We start from the raw sequence: 14,919 nt of genomic DNA, 5'->3' as shown, positions 1-14,919 counted from the left end.
GCTTACGTTTCCACCTCGTTTAAGCTCAAGTGTGATGAACTGAGTTTCATCACCAGTCATGTGCCTCGAGCATGCGCTATCAATATACCATAGTTTTGATTTCTCCATGCATCTCAGGCTTACCTGCATTTTAAACTATTCATCTTTAGGTACCCAATTCTTTTTGGGTCCTCGTTGGTTAGCATAAACAGGTGCTATATCATGTTTTAGTTTGTGACGACATATATTTATTGTGTGGCCAGATTTACCACAGAAGTCACAAAATGTTACCCTTTTGGGGTGACTTTGTTTTTGGTTAGCACCATTGTGCTGAGCATGCCAACATATCTTAGTAGTATGACCTTTCTTTCCGCAGAAGTCACATTGGACAATCCGCCGATTATACCAGCACACATCTATTGTGTGACCTCTTTTCCCACAACAGTCACACTGAATGGACTGTCTACGCTGACCAGTACCTGAGTACTCAGCGTGCGATTTTTTAGTTGAACCTTTTATTTAGTTCTGTAGGGTTGTGACGTCCTTTCTCAGTTTCTTTGAATCTGATTGGACTTCCGAGATAAACTTGTGCATAATTTCTATGTTGTCATGCAAAGTTGAGTTATCTTGGAGAAGATATCGAAGGTCACTGAGTTTGACCTCTTCAATCTCGTCATAGTGCATGCTAAGTGCTTTTATTTTCTTATTACACTTTTTAGTCAGTGTATATAGATCACTCAAGGCGCTAATCATTTCATTTCTAAGCAAGTGTAAGGATGTTACCTCATTGGGGTGTTCCTCTTGTTCTGATTCCTCTGAAAGGTCAGCCTGCTCAGATCGAGTGTGGTCAACAGCGTCATCGGCCATGAAACAGATATTTGTCGACTCAGTGGCTTCAACTTCTGATGATGTTGAGTCATCGCTGTCACTCAATGTGGCTACCATTGCCTTCTTGCTTCCCTTCTTTTCTTTCTTTAGATTAGGGCAGCTTGACTTAATGTGCCCAGTTTTATGGCACTCAAAGCATGTGACGGGCTTAGAGCTGTCCTTTTTGTATCTGCTGTCACTAAACTCAGCTTTGTACCTGTCGTTTCTTTTGTATGGCCTTTTGCTGTTCCTGTCATTCTTTCTAAACAGCTTCTTCATTTTTCTTGTAAACATGGCCATTTTCTCATCGTCTGATGAGTCAGCTTCGGTCAAGTCAACTTTCATGACAAGAGATTTTTGCTTCTTGTCTTCTGACTTTTCTTTTGCTTCAAATTTTTTCATGGAGATCTCATGAGTCAGCAGAGATCCGATCAGCTCGTCATATTTATATGTGGTCAAGTCCTGAGCTTCTTCCACCGCTGTCTTCTTAGCTTGCCAGCTTTTGGGAAGACTTCTCAATATTTTCTTCACCTGTTCCTCTTCGGTGAAGTTCTTTCCGAGCCTCTTGAGCTCATTTATAATGTTGGTGAACCTTGAGTTCATCTCTGAGATGTCTTCATTTTCATTCATCTCGAACAACTCGTATAGTCTCATATGTTGGTTCACTTTGGACTCCTTGACCTTGCTTGTGCCTTCATAGGTCACCTCCAGCTTTTTCCATATCTCCTGAGCTGATTCGCAACCTGAAATCTTTTGTAATTTCTTAAGGTCATCTTCTGACCACTCAGTTTCACTCTTAACGACTTTCTCATCGTTAACAGTTTTATAAGGCACATATGGGCCTTGAACTATTGCAAGCCATGCACTCATGTTTGTGGCTTGAATAAAGTTCTTCATCCTATTCTTCCAGAATGTATAATTAGATCCAAAGAATAGGGGAGGCCGACTAATTGATAATCCATCGGGGAGTATCTGTGTTGTTTGGTTCCCTGGAAGGAAACGAGTGCTGTTCTCAGCCATTTATTGGGATCAGCTCAAGATAGTTATATCTTTGAGTAGTGAGCTATTAGGCTCTGATACCACTTGTAGGTCCCGTGTGATTAGTTCAGAGGGGGGGTTAGGAACTAATATAACTTTTCACTTTAATTACGCTGACTTAATTTAATTCCTTGAGTTTCACAACTCAGCTTTGGTCAGCGCGGCCGAGTGAGGCGTAAGACGGCTTTAGTCAGGTACTGACTAGAACTGTTTTACTTGTGAGTTGGGAAATGACACTTTTGTGGTCAGCTTCCAACTCAGCACTCTGATTTACTCAGTGTCAGTTCAAACAATTTATATACTGAGTAAATATAGCAAGCAACACATACAGATATATATTGAAAGAGAGTTAGAGATTTACTCAGCACGACTTATCCTGGTTCGGCCTCTCCGCCTACGTCCAGTCCCCAGAGTCCCTCCGGGCTTTTTAAATCCAATATTGAGCTCTTTAAAGGTAGAGCACAAACCGTTTACAAGGCAGTTGAATATGTAAGAGTACCGTCCTCTATTCGTCTATTCAACTCTTACTAAGTGCTATAACCGAACACCTAGATTTTTCTACCACTGAGTACTTAAAATCGAGTACTCAGCACAACTCTCTCAATTCTACAATTGATACCAAATTGTTCTTTTTCGGACAAAGAACACTTTAGATGATTACAAAAATCACTCTAGCATTTACACAGATATGGAAGTTTGGTGTAAGATCTTTTTCTTGTTTTGGTGTGCTTTGTATGTATGCTTTTTGTTCTCTTGTATTTCGGCAATCGGCAAAGGATCCAAGAAGTATACTTGTCCTTTTATAGTTGAAACCTGAAAGCTCAATCATTTGAATCCGGAATTATCTGTTGGATTCAAACGGCTCCTTCCGGCGACATGTTCTGGTCAGCTTCAGATTTGCAGGCCAATCCTGTCGTCTGAATTCCACAGTCGTCAGGTTTGTCTTTTTCTCGCAGGTTTCGTCTTCTTGCGCCAGTTCGTCTTTTAGCTAACGAACAGTTGACCCATGCATCTCGAAACTGTATCCATGCATAATTCCAATGCTTCTGAATTGGTACAGATAGTTGTCGGATCTTGTCTTTTAGCAAACAGATCATTCACGCTGTCCTGAAGATCACTCAGCTTGACTTTGATAGTCATTGTCTATGATTGTTGCCAATTCTGATACTGAGTTCTCTTTTACTCAGCTTCCATGGTCAGCTTCGTTCTGCAAGATATAGTTCCCAAGAAGACTTCTCTACTTTTGATATTGAATTGCGTTCCACTCAGCTTCATTGATTAGCTTGATCTTCAAGCTTCTGTTCAGAGGATGACTTATCTTCTATTACGCTGAGTTGCACCTCACTCAGCTTATGCTGTGTTCTCATGCTGACTTCCTCATGTCTTACTTTTTATTTCTATTTTCATTTATATTTATGCTCAACATTGAACAAACATATTAGTACAATTAAATCAAAGCACTTAAATTTAATTGTCCCTTAATCATGGATTAACTTAAATAATTTTGTCAAATCAAAATCATGTGGAAAGGTGTTTCAACACTTGTCTCGCAGCTCCTGGCAGGCAGCTCTTGGCAGTCTCTAGGCCTGCTGCCTGCTTGCCCTGCACAAACTGAGGTTAATTGTGCCTGTTGGCACGCACACGGGCATGTCGGCTCCAGCACGGGCCTGTAACTTTCTTCCATGACAATTTTTCTTGCCATTAATAATTTTCCCGCACTTCCCAAAGCACATAGCTCCATAATGATCCCAAGGAACCACATACAAAATATGGAAGCATTTGGAATCCTCTAAGTACCTTTGTGGGAAGTCTGTGGTGTATGGAGCATAGCAATGTCCACCGATAGTGTGACCCAAGTTGTTATAAGGCACACTATAGGAAGGACCTTCTCTTGGCCAAATTGGCCCCCGACAGGCACGGGCCCGCTGCCCGGCTGCCTTGTGCACGGCTGCACATGTGATTGGTTCGATGTCCACTTGCATGTCTCGCATCGTCTCGATGAACAGCAAAATGACCGTTTTGCCCTTGGACCCTTTCTCTTAGCTCTTTGGGCATTTGGCTCGGACCTTCCTTTGGATGACTTTATGTCCCGTCCGTGTCTAAATTTCTAGAATTTATACCTCGATAGTCCGATGCTGATTGAGGTCGTTTAGGGTCGGGTGTGACACTTTATGCGGGCCGTGACATTATCTCCAGGACTTTTATAGAGAGATATTCATAGTTTAAATCAAGATAAACAAGACTATATCAATAAATAGAAATTATCTGAAAACGTGTATGTTAACTTACATACCGTATGTATATTAATGTGTAAGTGAGCAGCTGCGCAATTAGTGAAATGAAGAAGTTTAATATTAATAACCAACTTTTTTTTAATTTTAAACTAAGGCAATATAATATGTATATCTATCTTTTTATTATTATTTTAAAATTAAGAAGTTTATTTGGAGATCCCCGTGAGGATCCCCACGGAGATTTATATAGCAATGGCCGGGGATCCTCACATGGTGGATATTGCAATCCCCATCATCATCTACGCTTCTGAAAGAAAATGTCTCCCATCCCTATTCTCATCTCCACTTTTTTCGGTTATTTTTTGTCCCCCTTAATTCGGATACTCGCGGTTTTCGGATAATCCCCTCCCCGTTGCCACCCCTAAATATGGAGTCTTAATATACAATTGTTTTTGGATAATCCGACACCCCTAATTATTTTTGGTTGTGTTTGTAATTAAAACTTCTCCCTCCACTTCGAAGTAGTAAATACGAATTGGTCGAACCACATAAATTTATTGTATTTCTTTTTTATTTCATTTTTAATTATTCAACTAATTCACAGAAATTAATCTTAATATTCTAACAAATAAGTGTCAAACCTTTGATTAGATCTTAATATATGGTTTTATCTATCAACGAAATATATATATTATTTTATGGTATCTGTTATGGTAATCTCCGTCATTTTTTTTTTTAGCTAATCTATCAATTAGTGATGGATTTATGTGAGGTCTATTATATTTGTATAATTAATATAGTAATTGTCATAATCTGATTCGAGTTTATAATTATCACACTCAACCTTCAAAGGAAAAAAAAAAAAAACTTATTTCTGGAAAACCTTCAAACCTTTTTAAAATAGAAAGTCAAGTAAGATGTCCATTTCCAAATCAAAGTAAACAGTGAAATCCTTATCCACACACGAAATATTTTAAATTTTATAAAGGATAAACCTATAAATAATTCTTTGAAATTTTTAGGATTTTAAAGATTCAATTTTAATAATTTATTTTTTTATATCAAGTTTTTGAAGTTTAAATTCCACATACATTAATTCAAACCCTCATTAACCGTGATGTTAACTAAGCCATTATTAAAATGTTCAATGGATGTAATATCGAAGTTCAAAGACTTAAGAAAATTTATAAAAGATCAGAAATTGTAGTAGATTTTTGTTGGAATTTATTTTATCTATGTTGATAAACTATATGAATATGAATTGGAGAGACTCGTTTATTACATGTTAGTTAATATAAGATGTTTGTATAACCTCACTTATTTATACTCAATGATATGGAGAAGCATTGGACAAACTAGCCATTTCTGAGAACGAGGAGGATGCTCTTGATTTGAGGGACAACTCAGTGTGTGAGGAGGTTAATAAGGGATTGTCGTTAATAGGAAGATTTTTGACAGATAAATCAATTAACGACAATGCCATTAAGCTTTGAAATGGCCAATTTATGGCGACCGGGCAGGGGCATAGTGATAATGGAGGTTGAATCAAATCTCTTTATCTTTGAATTCTTTCATATTGTTGATCGAGACATAGTAATTGCTGGGGGACACTGATCCCTTGATAATCACTGCTTGTCATGAATGAGTGGAGTCTAAGGGTGGATGTGAACATGTGGACCTATCTCAAGTAGCTATGAGGTTCCGGCGGGATTAATGTGAGAAGCCGTGGGTAAGCAGATATGGACTTCATTGGCAGTTTTGTTGAGTATGATATCAACAATTCGATGGGGATTCGAAGGACGTTTATGCGTATTCTAGTTCTAGTGGATGTGAGTAAGCATTTGAAGCGTTTTAAGAATATTAGGAAGGCTCAAAATGAATGGTCCTTCATCAAATTCAAGTACGAAAGTTTAGGAAATTTTTGTTACATTTGTGGAATTCTTGGGCACACTGGCAAGTTTTGTGAGAAATTGTTGGCATTCACTCGGTTGAAGTAACAAGGGAGTGGGGCGACTGGCTGACGACACCGGTTAGGAGAACAGGGGAGCAAGCAGGCTTAAACTAGTTATGGGGTCTAGGTGGAATGTTGGGGTTGGGAAAAGAAAAGGATATCAATATGTAGGGCTGGCCAAACAAAACATGGTACACCATGTCACAATTGGGGGGTATGCACTCTTCTAGCCGTTGAAGGAGGTATTGCTTAATAAGACTCCACCTTTGGAGGAATAGCAGGGTTTGGAACTTAGTGAAGACATAAAACAAATGAGAGTTGTGAATGGGAAGGGAAAGCTTAATTCAATTCATGTTGTAGCTATGGTTAATTTCTCTCCAATTGGTGATATTGTCAAAGAATTACCAACACATGGGGAAGCTATTTCTATGGACACATATGATTTGGTTTCTTCTTCTCAATATGTAGCTAGGGGTGAGTATGGTCCGGTTCGGTTCAAAAACCGAACCAAATTACATGTATTTTTTAGAACCAAATCAAAACCAAATTATATTTCGGTTTGGTCTGGACCGAACCAAATTATTTCAGTCCGATCTGGTTTGGTTCACTTTTGGACCGAACAAAGCATTAAAATACTTCTTAATTTGGTAGATAAAGTCCGAGTATCTTTTTTATTATATTAATATAAACACCACTCGTAGCAATGAATTAAAACAATTATATAAACACAATAATCATGTGATCATCAAATGGGAAAAAAAACTTAATAAGTTCTGTGATATATATTTATAATTAACCTTGTTCTCTGATATATATTTATAACCTTGTTTTATATGATCAGTTCTATGATAGAACTTAGGAACATTTACAATAGAATATTGCACTAAGGCACATGAAGAAAATTATGAAGGCACAAAAACGCAACCCCAATACAAAGAAAAAAAAAACAAAATCTATCCCTAAAAAATAATGGACTTAATATTTTACACTCCTATTAATTTCGAACCTCAAGAAATAATCCATATCGACTTATTAATTTTGCATTCATTCTTAGCAAACGAGAAAGAATAAAGAGACCTCTTTAATTAATTTATTTTTTTTTTATATTTAGTTAATTAATTTAAAACAAGTAAAATTTATATATTGTATTTCGGTTTGGTTTTGTTCGGTTTTAGACCGAACCAAATCAAACCAAACCGAAAACCAAACTATCTAAAAACTTAGGACCAAACCAAACCGAAATAAAATTCGGTCCGGTTTTATCCGATTTTTTCGGTCTTTAAGTTTTTGGTTTGGTTCTACTCACCCCTATCTGTAGCGGTGAGGTCTCAGGGGATTATGAATTGCATAAGTTGGAACTTTCGAGGTCTAGAAACCGCTAGACAGTTCGATCACTTAGGGACTTGATTAAGTCTTAGTCTCCCCAGGTTCTTTTTCTGATGGAAACGTTATTAGTTGGTCGTAGCAGGATTGAATTTATACAACGAAATTTTAATTTGTTGCACAATTTTTCATTTAATACATAGAAGATGTCGAAGTGGGGGGTTGGCAATGTTTTGGAGGCAAGGCTGCGATGGTTCGGTTGCTACATACTAAAACCATCGTATATAAATTAGGATTCATGACACGTACTTTATGGGTATACGGATAAAAATAAGCATACAAAATCTTGAAAGCTCCTTTCAGTGATATTTTCATCATCTATTTTTCCTCTGATCGTCATAGGGGATTTCAACTGTGTGTTACGACAGGATGAAAATGTGTGCGGGTTTGTTTTTCTTCTTACTCTTATTAATGCGTACTTGGACTTTATGATTGGCAATGGACTTAGTGAGGTTCGTATGCAGGAGGAGTTTACGTGGGAGCAAAGTCGTGGCACTAAATTTTGGATGAGGGAGAAGCTCGATAGAGCATTAGCTACATCAACCTGGATGGACATATTCGAAAATGCTAGACTGCCCCTTCTTATCTCCTCATATTCTGACCATACTCTATTATTGCTGGAATTAGTGGCTCGGCTGAATCAAAGGAGAATAGGAGATTCCTTTTCGAGGTGGCGTGGCTTAAGGTGGATGGCTTCTTCGAGGTTGTGAAGTCGGCTTGGACTGAAACTGGTAGTCGGAGTTTGATTACTAAGTTGGCAGCATGCTCCAGCTCCACCGAGCAGTGGGGATGGGATTTCTGATACAGATCGGGTTCGGGACGTGTTAGTTTTAATCGTAAACTAACAAAAAGGGTCTTCTCAAGCTAAACTTGAAGGAGTTAATCCCGGGTTTTATGGACTAAATCCAAAGGAATAGTGAAATCCCCATTGTTGAAGGTAAAAACCTTAACAAAGCTTCAATGAAGAAGATATAATATTTGATTGATGAAAGTTGCATATCCTTACAAAGATGGGGGTTTAAATACCTCCCCTAAAGAAACCAAAGACCTAATTACCCCTACTAGGGTTACAACTAAAGAAGGGAAATAAAGGGTAAAATAGGTGATACGCCCCGACAATTCAGTACAGAGGTACAGGTACGGATTGTCAGGGTTGTTGGTGAACTCCTTCGGGAGGAAGTAAACCTGACGATCCGCCCAGGAATAGTTTGAGGATCCGCCTCTCGTACGCCCCAGTGATCCGCCACTCTAGTGCCCCTCTTAGGATCCGCCAGGATATGTCAATGACCCGATGCGCCTAGGATCCGTCGGTTCTAATGAGTGATGAAGAAAAGAAGACTTGAATAGGCAGAATGTATATCCTTCCTTGTTTAAGGAAGGAAAGCTTGTAACTATCCGTCTTTAAACAAGGGAGGAAAGTTCACTCCTTGTAAAGGAAGTAATCTCTAGGACCCGCCTCAATTATTCAGCCAGTATACGCCATTAGGTGCGCATGTTGTCGTCTTGCCCATATCTGAATATGATCTGCCAGGATTCAATGTAGAGTGAGATCCGCCAATCTGGGTCGAAGTAGATGCACTAGATAGATCCGCCGAAGTAGATATACATTGACAGAAATACAATGAATAGATATGCCAAGGTAGATCCATTCATGTAGATAATGGAAGTAGATACGAAGATGAGTAGATACGCCAACGTAGATATGTCGAAGTAGGTACACTGAAGTAGATACGTTGAGTAGACTCATCGAAGAGACCCGTCGAGTTGATCCGTCGAAGAGATCCTTCAAAGGAGATCCGCCGATGAGATCCATCAAAGGAGATTCATCAAAGGAGATCCATCGGAGAGATCCATCAAAGGAGATCCGTCGAAAAGATCCATCGAAGAGATCCTTCAAAGGAGGTCCGCCGAAGAGATCCATGGATGAGATCCGTCGAGGAAGATCCGTCAAAGGAGATCCTTCGAAGAGATCCATCAAAGGGATCCGTCGAAGGAGATCCGTCTAAGGAGATCAGACTAAGAGATCCGCCCAGGTAGATACACTTAAGAAAAAGATATGCTAGAACTTTAAGTGTGTCTTCCTCCTCTTCTGAATCAATTTCCCCACATACCTGACGAAATTTGTTACCTTGCTACTTCCCTAACCTGGACTTGGAATTTGTTGAAAAGATGTCCGCATCAATTTCAATCGTGTTTTAGTAGACACATTAGTTCGTGTACGAAAGAGAAGGTGGTGCTAAGTGAGTGGATCGATGCAGAAGGGGATACGAAAGTTCTTTGAGCAGAAGAGAAAGTTGAATTATTGGCAGGAGATAGAGGATAATTATTAGAGGCATTAAGCAAAGGTATTTTGGATGAAGGAATGAGACCGTAATTCTAAAAAATTTCAAGCTATTGTAAAGGCTAGTCGAACCCAGAATAGAACTGATAGACTTGTTGATGGGACTGGCACAATTTTGTCCAGCTCGGTAGATATTACTAATCATGTGCAAAGTTATTTTACAGCTATTTTTTCTACTTCTCGCGTGGACGATTTTTATACTACCTTCTATAATGACTGACGATCTTAACAGTATGCTTTATGCATCTTTCACGTATGATGAGTTTACAACTGCCATGTTACAGATGCGCGTAGATAAATCGTCGGGCCCAGATCTGCTCAATCCAGGTTTTCTTCAACACTTCTAAGAGTTATTGGGGTCTGATGTTTTTAATGCTTGCAAGGAGTGGCCTAATAAGGGAGAGTTCCCTGCAATTTGGAATGCCACTTTTATTACTCCCATACCTAACTTAATTGAAAATTTTGGTTGTCTGCTTTCTTAACGATTCATCAATAATTTGAATTTAAGTCAAAATATCCTCAAAAGAGGGTAAAAAATTTCTAAATATTTTTGCTATATATAAGCCTCGAACCTCAAAATTTAAAGCCACAAAAAAATTTCAAATTACCACTTCTTATTAGTAACTTCTTTAACACGAGATTTGAGCCCTTTAAAAGAAGGGAAAATCACAAAACTAGGTCAAATGGGAGACCCATTTACATATTTAACCCATTTACTTAACCTACTACATATCTAGACTGATTTTGTGTGACTTTCCCATAATACCCATAACCTTTCCACTTCCCACAACGCGAACGGCCGCTCCCTCCCTTCTCCTTGGTTACGCAAAAAGTTAGCTCCTCCATTAATGATTTCAAGACTTTTGATCTTCATATCTTCCTTTAAATTGCACAAAATCTGCACCATTTCGCCAAATCACAATGAATTTCTCTTTTTCCTCTCTTCATCTCTTGATTCTGCAACTTCCTAATCCTAGAAAACGAAGCCATGGTTCTTCATCTTCCTGTTCCTGCTCGTTACTTGGTTTCTTTCTTCTTGTTACCATCAAAGAAATGGTTATTTTAAGTTATTTCCATCGTTTTTCTCAGTTTATCATATTGTTATTGTCGCTTTTAAGGGTGAAAGGCGCGAAAAATGTAAGTATCTGTGTTTTTTCTGCGTTTTTTCATGAATACACTTCGCATAGTCGATGATTTCGTGAAGATCTGCAAAGAGAAAGAGCCTGAAACGTGACGATCTACTTCGTGAATCGATTAGTTCGCGAAGTCTGCGAGTAGAAACGTTCATGATTTCACTCGCAAACTTCGCGAAAGCATCGATATGCGACGTAGATCGTCACGTTTCAGACCTCGCAGACCTCACGAAAATATCGATTAGCGAAGTGAAATCACCTCTTTCCCTGCACATTTACATTCGCATGCTTCGTTAATCCTCATTTCGCAAAGCCAAAATCGTCTTTTTTCCCTGCCTAACACGATTAATTTTTTCTGAAGGTGGTTGATTACATAACATCCCTTTCTAGAAGGCGACGTATTGAGCTGCAGGTGAGATGACTTTCCTTCCTGTACATGGAGAAATTTCCCTCAAGATTGGCACATTCACTCCTAAAATGGTTGGTTAGGAGAGATTGTGCCAATCTTGGTGTGCACCATGGGACACGTCCATCCCAAAAGGTCCGGACTTCCTGTAGAGAGAGAAATTACTCATCCGCTTCAAAATTGGTACCGGATTAGTTAGGTTCACTTTGAAGTGATTTTGTTATGAGTTTATTGTGGCAATCTTGTTGTAAATTTTGATAATGTTATGATTTTAATGTTGTTATTGTGGCAATCTTGTTATAAATTTTGATAATGTTATGATTTTAATGTTAGAATCCGTTGTTGTTTGACATTTTTTTTTTTTGTTATATATCACTTCGCAAATTAGCTTCAAAATATATCTAGGCTTCGCATATGCTAATTAAATTCATCAAGTAAACCAAACATTAGTTTCGCTGGCTTCGCATATGCTAATTAAATTCATCAAGTAAACTCAAACATTAGCTTCGCAGGCTGCGCATAATGCCGAATCTGCGAAGTCAGACGGGAGCGAGGGAGACACGCGTAAATATTGAGGGTATTATGGGAAAGTCACACAAAATCAGTCTAGATATGTAATAGGTTGAGTAAATGGGTTAAATATGTAAATGGGCCTCCATTTGACCCATTTTTATAATTTACCCTTAAAAGAAAAGTTTAGCATTGCAATCTTTTTTTTATTGAAAGTGGGGGACAAAGAAAGAAGACTCAGGCATCCCAACAAGGTTGACATTACCTAAGCCTCCAATTAGCATTGCAATCTTACCAAACCATAATCACATATTAATTAAAATTCAACGCAAAATTAAGTAGATTCCGGCAAGACACTCGGATTAATAGATGCAAAAGAAAGAAGAAAATGATCATTCTCAAAAATCTCCATAACTTGTTCTTGCAAGCTCACATATGCTTCAATCCCATCTCCATCTCTCGTATCCAACATTATCATTACATTCTTCACTTCACAACTTGCAAGACTCACCCATGCCGGTTTTCCCCACCCGAAATCCGCCTCGTAAAACGGATACCTACAATAGCTGCTACATAAATACCCTTCCTCATTTTTTCCATGTCCACGTCTTAGCCCTACCGACGCCTCCAAAACATATCGGCAAAGATCCTCCCCATCGGACTTTTCACCACAACATTTCCAATATTTTATCTTCTCTTTCTTGATCTCTCTAGTCAAGGTTTCCATCTCCATCTCCATCCCTGCCGAAACAGAAAATGTTCCACTGAAATTTCCTGAAGAGCTTTCAGGAAACTGCGGAATAACCTTTTCCCGAAGATTCGTTCCCACGTGCATTACAGCACTCTTTACAACGTTGGAAAACTCCGTGGAAGCTGCAAGAGCGGATTTGTATAAAACTGCGGTTACTACTTCGAACCTTGTCGGGTTCGGAACTTCCTTTTCCACCATTAATTTGAGTTCATCGATTTTTGAGCCGTGGAAAACTACCCGTCTCGAAACGCATTTCAATTTATCAGGCTCGTAACATTCCATCACAGGTAAATCTATCGACGGATACAGCCACGGAATACTACTGAAATCTGGCCGGAATTTGTCGCCGGAGTTTCGAGCTATACCTGCCCAATGATTGATGAAATAAGAAAAAGCTGCCATGTCCATTACTTTGTGAGAAATACAAATGGCTAAACCAATTCCTCCACAATTAAATAAATTAACTTTCACAATCAAAAAACTGCTCGAGATTGGATCTTTATACTGCAAATTCTCCGGAAACAGAATCTTTATAACTTCATCATTAGGATTCTTGAGAATTTCAGAAAGATCAGAATCTAATCGAGCTTCTTGAAATTCGATTCCTTCGTCGTTGCAATCGATTGTGAGATCATCTTTGAATCTTCCGGCGAGTGGGTAGTAGAGAGAAAGGGCTGCAGATAAGGAATTTTTGAGTTGAATTGATGAATATTTATGGTGAAGTTCCTCAATGGGGTAGAAGAAAATGTACGGAACATAGATCCGAGCACAGATTTGATCGAAGAAAGAAAAGTTGTGTGATGTTGGATGAGTTTTTGAAGAAGAAAGTGGTTTGATTATCTCAGTTGACACCATTTCTGATTTCAAAGTTGGAATCATTTTGATCTGGACTGTAAATTGATGAACTGAACTTCAGATTGATCATGTAATAAGTAGTGGTTTTAATATAATTTATGTAAATTAATGAGTAAAGAAATATAATGAGCCAAAAAGGCATCTTGGAATTTCTGATTGGAATCATTTTCGATGAACAAACGGACATTGAGGGCAGGAAGGGTTGACCTAATTACATTAATTAATTTGTAGAATTCAAATTTTAAGAATCCAATCAATTGTTTGTTTAGGTATATTATCCAATCCATCAATTCATCCAATTGATGAATTTAGGGGTTTGCATCGGTGCGGTTTAAACCGCGTACCGAACCGAACCGATTGAATTCGGTTTTTTTTACACTTCTTTGTCTGTTTTATTTTTTGGTGCATTTCGGTATTCGGTTCAATACGATTCGGTTTGATAAAAAAATGTAAAAAAACTGTCTTATACCGAATTATACATATTTTTATATTATTTTATATATATACATATATTTGAATTTATAAATTTAATTATTTTTATTGTTGTTGAGATAATAAGCTAATATGAATATATTTTAAAAGTATTTGTTGAGGTAGATTTAATGATAAAATATGGTGATTTTTATTATTGTTTTTATTTTTTATTCGGTTTGTTCGGTTTAAAATCGAACCGAACTGAACATTTCGGTTCGGTTAGATTTCGGTTTTATATGTTATTCGGTTCGGTGTCGGTGCGAATTATTTTAGTAATTTCGGTTTTCGGTTTTCTCGGTTCGGTTTTTAACCGATGCACATCCCTAGATGAACCCATTTACATGATCTATTACACCGCCTCTTTCAAGCTACACACTTTTAAATTAGACTTTCTCAAAGTAGCTTTAGTATATATATTATGACTTAACCAATTCTTTCACTTCACTTCTCATACTTTTCAATCCGACTTCAATTTCATACATCAATCCAATATCCATAAATTCATTTCTATATGTTAGCTTTAGGTATTTTAAATTAGTTTGCACTTTTTATCGAATGATATTTGAAAATTTCATCCAACCCGATATGTTTGCAGCTTACGATTTTACTTCGCAGTGAAAGCAATTAACAATTGCTTAGCAGTTGCTACTACTAAGCAAAATAGTAAACTGCTAAGACAATTGCTTAACAGTTGCTTCAATCTATTTTCTGGCAAAACGCTCTATATTTACTAATCATGGATACAACAACTAAAATAATTTATTCAAAAAAAACTTTTACTTCTTACAAATTCAGAGAAGAAGATAAATAATGAAAGAAAGATGAGAAGTGATAATATATATACTGGGATATTTTGGAAAAATTAAATTTAAAAGTGTCGAGTTTGATAAGAGGTGTTATAATGGATCTGAGGTCTCGTTTGGTTTACGTGTTGTTTGATGTTGATGTTTGCTGTTTGTTGTTTGAAAAAACTTTTCAAAAAGCAGAGATTTCATGT

At 37.7% G+C, this 14,919-nt stretch overlaps 1 protein-coding gene across 1 annotated transcript; it reads right to left on the bottom strand.

Annotated features, from left to right (window-relative positions):
- Window positions 1-12,033: 12,033 nt before the first annotated feature.
- On the bottom strand, window positions 12,034-13,613 carry LOC136231011 (acyltransferase Pun1-like). The gene has a single exon (XM_066020240.1). It carries the CDS (start codon window positions 13,470-13,472, stop codon window positions 12,177-12,179), a length of 1,296 nt encoding a protein of 431 aa, XP_065876312.1. The 5' UTR covers window positions 13,473-13,613; the 3' UTR covers window positions 12,034-12,176.
- Window positions 13,614-14,919: the final 1,306 nt, after the last annotated feature.

This window comes from Euphorbia lathyris, chromosome 5, assembly GCF_963576675.1.
Source record: "Euphorbia lathyris chromosome 5, ddEupLath1.1, whole genome shotgun sequence".
Taxonomy (NCBI): domain Eukaryota; kingdom Viridiplantae; phylum Streptophyta; class Magnoliopsida; order Malpighiales; family Euphorbiaceae; genus Euphorbia; species Euphorbia lathyris.
The sequence above is the reverse complement of the archived record's forward strand: the minus strand, read 5'-3'. Positions and strand labels throughout refer to the sequence as shown.